This window comes from Lepidochelys kempii, chromosome 8, assembly GCF_965140265.1.
Source record: "Lepidochelys kempii isolate rLepKem1 chromosome 8, rLepKem1.hap2, whole genome shotgun sequence".
Lineage (NCBI taxonomy): Eukaryota > Metazoa > Chordata > Testudines > Cheloniidae > Lepidochelys > Lepidochelys kempii.
Genome location: NC_133263.1, coordinates 11,027,077 through 11,039,998, shown reverse-complemented (window position 1 = coordinate 11,039,998; position 12,922 = coordinate 11,027,077). Strand labels below are relative to the sequence as shown.

Genomic DNA, 12,922 nt, shown 5'->3' with positions numbered 1-12,922 from the left:
CAGTGGTTTGCCTAACTTAGTGAAACCAGCCTATTTTGCTTCCCGATATGGAGGATATATTATAGAGGGGAGAGGAAATTTTGAAAACTTTTTCAATGAAAGCAAAGGAGACACAAGATAAATAAAGTAAAGATGATTAAAAAATGAATGGGGGAAGGATAAAGTAACGTCTTATACTTTCCCTCTTCTCAGGGGAATTTTAGAACTATGAGGAATGCAAAGGAAGGATGGGATGCATTGAGAGAATGTCATCAGTGGGACTTGGATTGAATTGTTTCTCTGATATTTTTAGTTACTGAAGTTAATACATTTGAAGACTACACACTACAGTGTTGAATAACTTCCTTGCCCTCCTGAATTTTAACCCATGGCTGAACCCAAAGGAGCTCAAGCTTACAGACCATATTTTTCTTTGTTTCCTTATTTTTGCTATGAAGTCAGACTTGTTTTGATGACCTGCTTTATAATCTTTATATTGATAGAGTACTTATCTTAATGCCTAGTATTGTTCTCATCTCTCAATGCAGAATGCAAATAATGGTTTATTAAATGCACTACACACATTTCACGGCTTCCTTGAACAGTCTTTACAGAGGATTAAATCTTTAATATTAAGAAGCAGTTCTTTGTAACTGGTCCGTTTTTAGATTCTGCTGTTTAGGGAGGTGTTAAGTGAAAGTGCCTTATTGTGTAATAGTTCTTTGTTTTTAAAATAGAGTTAAACCATTGCATAGAGACGTTCTTTGTGACAGTTATATATAGTGTTCTCCAAAGACCTTTACTCTTCTCCATTCTTGGGAGGTGGGGTGGGAGGAGCATGGGTGATCTGATTTGAAATGCAAAGTAAATGAAAATCTCTTCGAACAAATCAGTATAGCTGTTACAAAGAACACTGTAAAAGACTTTAAAAACTCATCTGCTATTGTCTATAAAATATGTCATCAAAGTGAAGCTCCTGCAGTAAGGGAACAACCTCATACAAATTAATGGTATTTATCCTTATCACATGGAGTATTTGTGCATTTCATGTCTCACATTGATAACTCATTTAAAATTGCTTTCATATTTAATATTTAATTTTAATATTTAATACATTATCTCACGCATCCGTGGTCTTGTAAATTCTTATGCTGCTCTTTGATGGAAACCTCTTCAGCAATGTTCCTGGATCTGTGCAAGAGTTTGGCTGGCACATCAATGTACTTGTCCAGTGCAGATTGGCAAGGTGTAGAGCAGTGTCTGCCAAGTTTGTATCCCTGCTGACCTACTACCAAGGATAACTGTCATCCTTGACATAGAGGACCTTTGTCAGACTAGTTGACGCTGATCCACCAATTATGAGGTAGTGTCTCTGAGTTCTGGGTCAGTGGATGTCACAAACTGACAAATCCAGAATGTTTTGCCATTAACTCACAGTGCAAGGGAAAGAAGTACGTTAGTGAATTACTATTGTTAGTCTTCCCTCTAAATTCTGGGGCTTTTGTAAGCTTGTAACAGCTTTAACATAGTGGAATCTTCTGTATATATTTCCTCTTTTTTAAAAGAAATGTTAATGGAAGTTTATAAAATCCCTCCTTTTTGGTGAAACTAGGACTGTCTTTGTGTATAGTTCATTTTCTCATGGACCGCGTTTAGCATCTTGTACTGTATTTAGTTTATTCCACATGGACAGCTAAACTTTTGGAAGAGTTCATGCAGCTTCTTAAATGTCTTTTTATTTTAATGTGTTGTAGGGCTTTTGAAAAGGGCTGCCTTGATAGACCTGGAGAATGTCTTCCATTTTTCCGCAGAACAGGTATAGTATGGGCTGTAGTTGAGTAAATTTTTACCGTACCTTTTTGGAGAGAGTGCCTGTAGTGATGAGTGTAGTTCATTTTAAATGACCATCTGGTCCTTGGTATCTTAACTGCTAAAACTGCCCACGTAGGCATCAGTTTGTATCCTTGTTTTGGTGACTTCCTCAGGTCAATAGTTGTTAATTGCGAGTTGTCCACTTATATAGACATCTGCCATAGTTTACCGAGTTACAGTGGTAGACATGGATATCGTCTAAGAAGATAGTGATTAGAATGACAAATATATATTTACCTTTGTTGGTAAGCTTCATTTAAAAAAATCTGTTTCAACTGATGTGGGACTGTGGAAATAAAAAAACAAGTATTGAATTGGATTGAAGCTTTTATTTTTAAATCATTCAGTTGTGGATGTTAAAGCTTGTTTTTTAAGATCAAGCTATTTTTTTATTTCTAATATCTATATTTTACCCCCCCCCCCCCCCCAAATTGCCTTACTTTGGATGTTTGAACAGAAGCAAGCGACTTTCATGGTAATGTGAAATCAATTGTCACTAAGGTTTATATGGAAATCCAACTGGCTGAAAGTTAAAACCATTTTTCTAAAATCTGCCCAACTTCCAATTTAGTAGTCTGTAAGTAGATTATTTTTTAAATTTAAGGTTATATTGTGTTTGTGAAAGAAGCTGAATTTTTAGTTCTGAAGAGGAAACTTGATATTCACAGAACAAGTATGGCACAAGCAGCGCTAATGCAGACTTCCTTTTAGCCACCCCATGAAAGTTCATCATTCATTACTTGAAATGAAACTGGTTCAACATGGGAAAGTGACTTGTTCTCAGGCCAGGTCGACACTACAGATCTATATCGGTATAATTGTGTCGCTCAGGGGTGTGGATATTTTACACCATGTAGGCAGCACTATGTTGAAAGGAGAGCTTTTCCTGTCAACATAGCTACTGCCTCTTGGGGAGGTGGATTAACTATGCTGACAGGAGAAGCTCTCCCTTTGGCATAGTAGTGTCTTCACTAAAGCACTATAGTGGCACAGGTGCAGCATTGTATGTGTAGACAAACCTTCAGTGACCATTCAAACCTTCATATATGTGGTAGAATTACATGGACAACTCTACTGCTGTAACCATGACTTCCTAGAAACAAGCAAGGAATTATTTGTCCTCAGGAAAAGACTATAATGAATCCTGTGACATGGGTACAGTGTAAACTAGCAGTGAATATGAAATGAGTTAGCTCGCTAAGGACCCTTGTGAGTTGGCAAAGTGATGCCAGAAAATATATCTGCACAGAGGGCAAACATCAACAGAAGGAATGGACTCTAAACAAAATCAGGTGCAGTGGAAGAACAGTAAAGTTGCCTCATAGTTTCAAAGATCTTGTTAATCAAATTATTTAGTTTCCATCATAGGAAGAGATGTTGTAAAGGGTTCATGTGTTATAGATCAGTATATATACAAATGTATGTATATATTTAATATAAAGAAAACCATCTATGGCACATAATATTTGTGGAACCAATAAAGTTGTTGTGAACTGCAAATGGCGTCTATAGTACACACCTTGTAAGAGACATGACTGCAGAGATTCTAACCAAATTTGCAGTTGTGTAGATAATTCTAGTGGGCAGCTTGTTTATATTATGAAACTGAGTCACTAAAAGCCACTTCTTTACTGACAAATACATTCGTTGTTTCAGATTGGACATGGTGTTCAGGAATCCTTATGTTTCTGTCTTTTTTGCATTTTTAAAACTACTAAGTAGACTAATTTATCAGGAAGAGGATAGTTCTTCTGCTCCTGCAGCGTAATCTGTTATGCAATTCTTGTCCATTTCGTCCATCTAACAGTTCAGATGGAGAAATGAAGGGTTTATCTCATATCATTATATACCAACCACGTGTCATCTTTTGTTGGTATGTTCTGGCATGCGTCTTGTTCAGGTCCTATTAATCCAGAAGCTTGATTGCCATGATATTGGGCCAGTGGTGTTTGTAATGAAAGGTGTTGGTAAATTTTTTTCACATATAGGTAAGTGTGAGGGGAAAAGAAATGTGTAAAATCAGAACTGTGAATTGTTTAATTTTGGTGATAGGGCAGTTGATTGTTTCAGCTACCAGTCTCATAGTTGTTTCGTTCAATAGCTGAAAGACTTACAAATAAAATATTTCCTTGACAAATGAAACTTAATCTGCCATTTCTACTGATAACCAGCTTTGTTTATATTCAGCTGGCCTGATATGGTACTAAGAAGGGGTTCAAACAATGGACTTGTTCACACAGATTGTTTCCTTCCATTTGCTGCAACTATTAGAAAGAACCCTAGATCTATAAATCAAGTCTGCCCCAAAGTCTAGTTTGGATATAGAGATTACTTCCTCTTGTGTTCAGTAATGAAGCACACACCATGCCACCTACCGACTTACATTATGTTTTTATACACAAGTAAAGAGCCACGTGCATTGCTTGGGCATGTTAAAGTACTTTTGTATAGTTTAGGCTAACAAAATATTACGCAAACAACCTGACATTCCAAGTACTTCAATAGCTGAGTAGGATAGATGTTTGTGAAATGCATTGTGGATTCTCTAGATTTCAAGGGATTTTATTTGGTCTGTTAAAACCATTCATGATTGCTTTCTGTTTAATTTGTGAAAAGGAAACTAGACACAATGAACACACTTGGTTGTTGTCTGAGATGAGCTCTTGGGTAATTTATGTATACGTTTCTGAATAAGCACCTGAGCTTAAAGTTCATTTTTGAACAGATGATCTTCTTGGTGAGACAGTGTTGCACTGCAGCCACAACTATTATAACAAATATGTCTTTGCTTTAAAGTATCAGAAAAGCTGACTTTTGAACATGGATGTTCCATTGAAATATTTAAAGCAGCGGTCACTGTGGTACCTCAGAACCTTTTTATAAATGTCTTTTGACCCCATATTATCTGCATAAAACACAAGTGAAGGATCTAAATGTAGGATATGTATGTAGTTTATAAATTTTAACAACCTTTAAAAACTGCAGTTTTTAAGATAAAAACACATATTTCATTTTTTTAGATAAATAGCTTAAAAGATTTTTATGGCACTAATAAAGATCCAAAGAAATAATCGGGATTTGAATCTACTAATAAATAAAACTTTTTTTGCATTCTGTGTTTTGTATTAAAATAAGGCTTTTTAACCTTCATCAGTATTGCTCTCTCTAAATGCCATCTCCCAAGGGATTATAATGAAAGCAAAATTCACAGTGCCATTTAACCTGCTGGAAGCTTTATTGATTTTACACTGCTCTTAAATGAAAAGTGGAAGTGAATTTTCCTTAAACATGACCAGGAAGTCTGATCACATTGTCATTTAGCCAAAATTGATTTGTGGTATATGAAGTTGAGTGTTTTATGGTGTACAAATTATATAGTTCTATTCAGTTAACAGAATCTTTTTAGTTTTAGTTTGTCTATCTAGTTGAAATTTAGATCCTCATCTTCTGTGAAGTTAAGAGGGTTGAGTGTCTCTTTGACACTCCAATTGAGTGTCTCTTTGCCAAAATTCTGACCACTAAAGACTTGAGACCACTTCTAACAGGAAAGCAGTGTTGGAGCTGCTTAGGTTGGTTGTTATGAAGGACCTCTTTGCCTTTAATGCCCTTTTTTCTAACTTTCATTATGCTTTTAAATGCCACTTGCTTACTGTATCTGTATCAAATGTTTCACAAGGAATATAAAATTGGTAAAATTTCAAATACATATTGCATGTTGTCATGGCACATACCAAATAAAATACTGTTGATCGGTACATGTTCTGCACTTCTATTGCGTGACACACAGGACAGCCATATCAGAACGGTTTAGAAGAAAATGTCTAGAAATGTCCTAAAATCAGATAAATGCTAAGGGATCTCTAGGGTATGCATTTGTAGTAATAATCCATTATAAGTGTTTCCTATGGCTATGCTCTGCCACTTGGTAGTATTTGATGTTTTGGGGACAGAAAGATGGCTCTAATTTAAAATTATATAAATAGCAAAACTTGTAATTTGCTTTTTTTCCCCTCTCACAGGGCTACATTTAAGCTTGTGAAAACATGTCAAAAATAGAACATGTTTGGGAAATTTTTTTTTGTTCCTTTCACTGATATTCTATGTGGACATGTATAGTGGTTTTGTCATTTATTTATTAGAGGTGGTGTGAGCAAGGGCTAAGACCTTAAAATTCCTGAAGGTTTATTTTGTGGGGTTTTGATCTAGTTTTGCCACCGAGTTGCTTTCTTAGCTTTGGGTAAAAATGAGTATGATACTTATTTACCTTACAGAGTGAATTAATGCTTATAAAGAAGCTTGAAGGTGGAGAGTATTAATAAGAGCTAGCAAATGAGTGGTACTCATACCTGGAAAGTAAGTTATTTATGACTGAGGAGCTTTTACTTGTCTTTCACTAAACTTGCATTCTTTTTAAGATGATAAACTTAGTCTGTTCTTTTGGCCAAGCTTTGTTCCTTTTCTGTGTTTCCCGTTCCTTGTAACGATGCATATAGATTTCTGTGTGCATGATCGTTCAGGCAGAAAACAAACTTTTCACTGAAATAACATGAAAGCCATTTGTCACATCCCTCTATTTTGCCTGGAAACTAATTATGAATAATTGCTGTTTAAAGTATAGCTCCTGTAACGTAAAGATGGTTATGGAACACAGAATAAGTGCTTATCAAAGCTATGTAACATCTATCTATCTTTTTTGTTAGTATAGTGTGTATTTAGGAGCAAGTAGTATTTTTAATAGGGTTTCTCCTGACGCTTTTCCCAGTTTTGAATTCCTTATTACTCAGGCACACCTCCCAGAGCTTCCGTAGAAACAGATGCTGCATTGAGAGGTAGGCTGCATTGAGAGGTAGGCTATCTAGGATAGTTTTGCTTCCTGTAGAAAGTCTGTCCAAAGTAGTGTTAACTTCTTTCATCTTTATCATGGCAAAGTGTGTGTTCTTTTATTTTAAAAAAAAAAACAAAACAAAAACTGAATGTGGCTAGAGTATTGATGTTTTCGTTCTGAATTCGTGCTTACACTTGGTCGATATTCAAAATGGTTGCTTGACGTAGGCTTAAGTTAATGCTTTAGTTGCAGTCATGAAGTATAATAACCAGTGCCGTAAACTGGGACTTAAACAGTTTTTCTGATGCTTAAATGTTAAATATTAGGAAGGTACCAATCGGTATCTCTAGATATTTTTAAAGCTGTCTGACAGCTAAAAAACACCACCAACTCTTTTAGGTAATCTAATTTACTTTTATGGGTCGTAAGAAAAGTAACAAAAGTTCTGATGATTAAAGACAGTGGTATGAGAACAGTGACATCTTGAAAATGAATAATTTTATCTTGTTTAGTACTGAAATACTTAGATGGATTTCTCTTGTATGCGGATTCAGTGTTCCAGAGTATGTTAGATGTTCTCATTCACCAGAGTTTATCAAAAGCTGAGAGACAATATTGTTTGGCAGTCTCTGTAGCAAGAAAGGAAGCATCTTTTGTTATTGACATCCTTTCTCTTAGCTCCGCTCTTGCTTTTCGCCAGCTGCTCATTGTCTGAACTTGCTTGTGTAGTAATCACAAGGGATTTCATGAGCTCTTATCAGCTAGTTGCCACAGCACATCATTTCCTCATGTCATCTTTACTCCCTGTTTTAAAAAAAGAAAAAAAAAAAAGATTTACACCAGACTCTGGTGGGTATTCAAGAAAACAAAGGCAGTGTATGAACACTGTTTCTTTATGACATTGTGTATCGAACAGTACTGTTCAAACTAATTCCCTCAAACATTTTATTGTAAAGGTCTTATTTCTGGCACTTATTGTGCAGTCTCTTCACCTTTTTAGGAAGAAAACGTACTGCAAAAGCCTGAAAATCTACTGCTTATAATCCCTATCCCAGGAGACTGGGGGAAATGGCTAAGCGTATAAGTGAAGTGGCCAAGGTGATTGATTATGTCTAAAATCTTTTTTTATTAGCTATCCTCGGTTGTTCCTCCGATCTCATCACTATTAGCTACAAAAAACTGAATGTCCAAGAGCAGCACCCTGGTAGAAGCTTCAGCATGCTCTCCCTTCTTGGCGATGGTAGGTGATGGCAGGATAGGATTCTCCAGAGCAGTGGCTCTCATCCTTTCCAGACTACTGTACCCCTTTCAGGAGTCTGATTTGTCTTGCGTTCCCCCAAGTTTCACCTCACTTAAAAACTGCTTGCTTACAAAATAAGACATAAAAATTGTCACAGCACACTATTACTGAAAAATTGTTTGTTCTCATTTGACCATATGATTATAAAATAAATCAATTGGAACATAAATATTATACTTATATTTCAGTATATAGAGCAGTATAAACAAATCATTGGCGGTATAAAATTTTAGTTTGTACTGACTTCACTAGTGCTTTTTATGTAGCATGTTGTAAAACTAGGCAAATATCTAAATGAGTTGATGTACCCTCTGGAAAACCTCTGCATACCCCCGGTTGAAAACCACTGCTCCAGCATATTGCCCTTGGAACTTGCTGGTTACCCATATCCCTCAATTTGTCTTTATCTAGCTTTTGGTGAGTAGAAGTAGTTCTTCTGTTTGTAGTCTAGTAAACTTTTTACCTATTAAGCAAATAAATTTTTTACGTGTTTTTTACCTACGCCATATCTACACTAAACTGCATATTATAAAAAGCCAACTTGGAAAGCTTTGCATTAAAGTCCTATTAAACCAGCCAATGTCAGGAAATCCAAAGTTACAGGAGATGGAGAGGAGTACCTTCCATCTCTTGGAAACTACCCTGGCCTCCCTCGAGCTAGCACTGATAGTCTGAAAGGAGTCCTACAGAATTTTCCTTCAGTTAGAAGAATGGTAGTTATGATGTGGGACTTCAGTGTTCTTTTAAAAAATTAGATCTAAAACCAAGGATAGAAATAATCACTCTTCCTATTTAATATCCGAATTGTTTTCAGCTCTGCCTTCCTCTTCCCTCCCACCAAAAAACCCCAAAACAAAACATAGTGGCTAACTACTTGCTGTTTTTTGTTTTTGTTTTGTTTTTAAACAGGACTAAATTAGAAGAATCGTCCCTTTTGATTTATAAGTGACATCTATTCAATCAGGTGTTGTCTTCCAAGAAATAATACAGTTGGTCAGTTGCTTCTTGTAGACATTGACATTTATTTATAGAAAGGTTTTCTGAAGACTTGTGTCAAATGACGTCAATGGCCAGTTTGTTCTCTTTTACTAGCCCAGCTGTAAAGCGTTTGTTGGGCTGGAAACAAGGAGATGAAGAGGAAAAATGGGCAGAAAAGGCAGTTGATGCTTTGGTAAAAAAGTTGAAAAAGAAAAAGGGTGCTATGGAAGAATTAGAAAAAGCCTTGAGCAGTCCCGGACAGCCCAGCAAGTGTGTTACTATTCCTCGTTCTTTAGATGGGAGACTTCAAGTTTCCCACAGAAAAGGCCTGCCCCATGTTATATACTGTCGTGTCTGGCGTTGGCCTGATCTACAGAGTCATCATGAGTTGAAGCCATTGGATGTTTGTGAATTTCCATTTGGATCTAAACAGAAGGAAGTTTGTATTAATCCATACCACTACAAAAGGGTGGAGAGCCCAGGTAAGTTTGAGCATCGCTGTCTATAAAACTGAACAAATTGCCCACAGACGGTGTTGCTTTGCCAGTTAAATTGTCAGGGGAAAGGGTGGGGTGGAGTATAACATTCTGGTTAGAGTAGATACAGTTTTCCTGGTAAAAACCTTACAACTACAGTTTACTGTGTAGCATATGATCTATGGAAGGGATTTCTAAATCCTGGTTCCGATAGTCAATAACAAAGTCATCATTGACTTTATTATGACCAGTATTCGGCTCTAAATGCAAAAGTAGTCAACTGAAGACTTCATATTCTTTGAGAAATTTAGCTATAAACCTCAGAATTCTTATTAGTAGGTCAGTATGTTTTTTTAATCACTGGGTGTTCTATCAGTCACAGTGGGCATGACACAGGAAGAAGAGATGTGGAGAGACTGGTGCTCCCCAGTCAAGTTCTAGACAACAAGTGATTGTGGGAGGGCAGACTAGGAATGATAGGTACAGCCATGTTCCTGGTACAAGGTTCCAAAAGGTAAGCATGGTGGTATGTAAAAGCATGGGTCCATGGGAGACATTGAGGAAAGTAGAGTTGAAGTTGGGAATGGGAAAAGGCAGTCTTGTAATTTCTGGGAAGTATGTTTAGCAGGGGAATCCGCTTTCCACTAGAGTGGGCATAGGAATATGTAATGCAAGGTTAAAGTGGAGAATTTGCACACACAAGTCAGGAATTTGTAAGTTACTGTTCTCCCACTATCTCAGCAATGGTGCTGGTAGGAAGGTGTATATTTGAAAGCGTGTGTACACAATCCAAAATAATATATATCAGATGTGTACTTAAATTGCTAATGTTGTTGTGGAAACATTGACTTTTGAATTTCCTTTCTTTAGTTTAGAGTTCAATGTATTAATGTAGCTTTTTGCACTTAATGGTATGTTAGGAGGACACTAATCCTTTAAATTTATTAGTACTTTCCACTTAGTATGCACGCTCTGCACAAAAGGTTCACTAAATTGGTAACAAATGACTATTTTTCATGCTGTGAAGTATAAATTAAGTCTGGCAAGAAACGGAGCAGAAGTGTAAAATAGTTTTACAAAGTGTATGTATTTTTTAAATCAACAAATTGTAAGAAGCACTTAAATCTTGTAACACCTTTTTCTTGCTTCTCCTGAGCTGATAATGGGAATTTTTATTTTTATTTATTTATTTTGGTGGTTAGTGAATAGTTTGCATTATTTTATGCTGTTCGTTCTAGCTATATTTTTAACAATTTTTGTTTTGTCTGATTGTTTTTTTGTTTTGTTTTTTTTTAGTTCTACCTCCAGTGTTAGTGCCTAGACATAGTGAATTCAATCCACAGCACAGCCTTCTAGTTCAGTTCAGGAACCTAAGCCACAATGAACCGCATATGCCACAAAATGCTACATTTCCAGATTCTTTCCAGCAACCCAACAGCACTCCATTTTCCATTTCACCAAACAGCCCCTACCCACCTTCTCCAGTGAGCAGCACTTACCCAAGTTCCCCTGCCAGTTCTGGACCATCTAGTCCATTTCAGCTACCAGGTGAGAACAGTCTATATGCGAACTCTGCTGAGAAATTAAAATATGCTTGTAGAGTAATACCAAAAGCTATTGCAATTCCCTTTTGCCTCTCTGTTTGTTTCTGATATCAATTGATATTGGCTTAATATCAACCAATTCTGGTACTATGTTAGTCATTCATTACTACTTTTCCTTAGTCTTTGATATGGATCAGAACGAGCTCTTCTGTGAATTATTTGTTATGGTTTTTATTTTCCAAATACCATCTGACTTGTGGCTAGGATATGGAAAAATGGGGTTACTAAATGAATTCACTGTTTTTAAATATGAGATGCAAAGCAGAGAGGAAGTATCTTAATATGTAACAGTCCTCTTTTAAAACAGAAGGAATTTGACATGAACAAATTCTGAGTTCACAGAGGGCATAGTTTATATTAAATATCATCCAGTAGTACGGAATGGTAATGTCTTATAAGACCTCAAATACTGCAGCAATGAGTTGTGCTGAAGAGTATTGTCTTGGGACTCTTAATAAATACTCTTAATAAATCTAACTAAGCATGTGTATTTACTCATCACGCTAATAACCAAGCACCCGACAACATTTAAGTGTGGCCTAGCTGAGTGAGCAAAGCAAGGCCTTATGCTCCGCTTGATGGCATCTGTCTGTCAGTCTTCATTTGTAGTTTTAACTTGTGCGTTTTTTTCTTATTTGAAGCTGATACTCCACCTCCTGCATATATGCCCCCCGAAGATCAGATGGGGCAGGATAATTCACAGTCTATGGACACAAGCAACACTATGATTCCTCAAATTATGCCAAATATATCCAGCAGAGGTAAGATAGTATGGTATATAATTAATCTTTAGTTGGCTTATTTCATGCTGAGAGCCAGATTCGGTGGTAACTTAATTGGAGTAATTGATATGGTGTTAAGTAGATATAACTTGCAAATGAAAATGGAAGAAGTCCAGGGTTGTACCAGAAGGAGCAGCCACCAGGAAGAGAATGCAAGATGAAACAACCTCTGTCTAGTTCATTTTTACACCGTTTTGTTGATTGGCTTGTTTTTAAACCACTAAAGAAGAAAATAACAAAAAAACTCCCCTTCTTCTTGAATTGAGCTTCTTTTAATAACTAAGGGTCTGATTTCCGCCCCCTGAATTGTTCAGACCCTGTCTTTTACCTTTGATTGCACATGGAGTTGTACTTGCTCGGCATCCCTGAAGATCAGGCCTCAACATGTCAATTATAAATAAGTTTATACAGAAAAACTTTCTCTTTGTGTGGCAGCACGTATTGTATAATTTTCCACTTTGTTTACATGAGTCTTTCACATAAGGCTCAGGAAGAGGGAAAGGCACCAAAATAAGAAAATATCGTGAAACAAAACTTTCAGAGTAACTCAGAGCAGGTGTAGTACCTGAAGATGCTCTTACCTTTTTTTAAACTGACTAGATTTCAACAAATTGGTAGTGGCCTTTTTAACCATATCCTACTATCCTTCAAACTCTGAGCATAAGATACAGACGTGGGATTGCGGGAGCAATTTTTTACTGCTATGTGAAAGGAATTGTTAAACACCTCTAAATTGAAATACATATTGACCGGTTTTAATTCCATTTTATTATAGATGTTCAACCTGTTGCTTATGAAGAGCCCAAGCACTGGTGTTCAATTGTGTACTATGAATTAAACAATCGTGTTGGAGAAGCTTTTCACGCATCTTCCACCAGTGTCTTAGTGGATGGATTTACAGATCCTTCTAACAATAAAAACAGGTTCTGCTTAGGTTTGCTGTCCAATGTTAATCGCAACTCAACTATTGAGAACACTAGGCGACATATTGGAAAAGGTAATTCATAAGTGTACGTTATGTCTCCTTTTTGATTGCTTGTCAACCTATTGCTATTAAAGACTTCATTGAAAACAGGCATATTGTAATGTGCAAAAATTGAAATTAT

At 36.4% G+C, this 12,922-nt stretch overlaps 1 protein-coding gene across 14 annotated transcripts in view; it reads left to right on the top strand.

Moving 5' to 3' along the window:
• Positions 1 to 12,922, top strand: part of SMAD5 (SMAD family member 5) — a 36,463-nt gene that overhangs the window by 16,535 nt on the left and 7,006 nt on the right. For 4 of the 14 annotated variants that reach the window (XR_012160214.1, XM_073355498.1, XM_073355494.1 and 1 more), the window contains exons 2-7: positions 1,734 to 1,795; positions 7,677 to 7,774; positions 8,886 to 9,436; positions 10,727 to 10,978; positions 11,676 to 11,795; positions 12,592 to 12,813. Coding sequence is in view for 13 of the 14 variants with exons in the window: in XM_073355498.1 (XP_073211599.1) it covers positions 9,034 to 9,436; positions 10,727 to 10,978; positions 11,676 to 11,795; positions 12,592 to 12,813 (997 nt within the window). In the remaining variant the exon portion in view is untranslated. Of the gene's footprint in view, positions 1 to 1,733; positions 1,796 to 7,676; positions 7,775 to 7,808; positions 7,917 to 8,885; positions 9,437 to 10,726; positions 10,979 to 11,675; positions 11,796 to 12,591; positions 12,814 to 12,922 lie in introns of all 14 variants that reach the window. The other 10 variants (XM_073355505.1, XM_073355496.1, XM_073355502.1 and 7 more) reach the window with 5 other exon arrangements.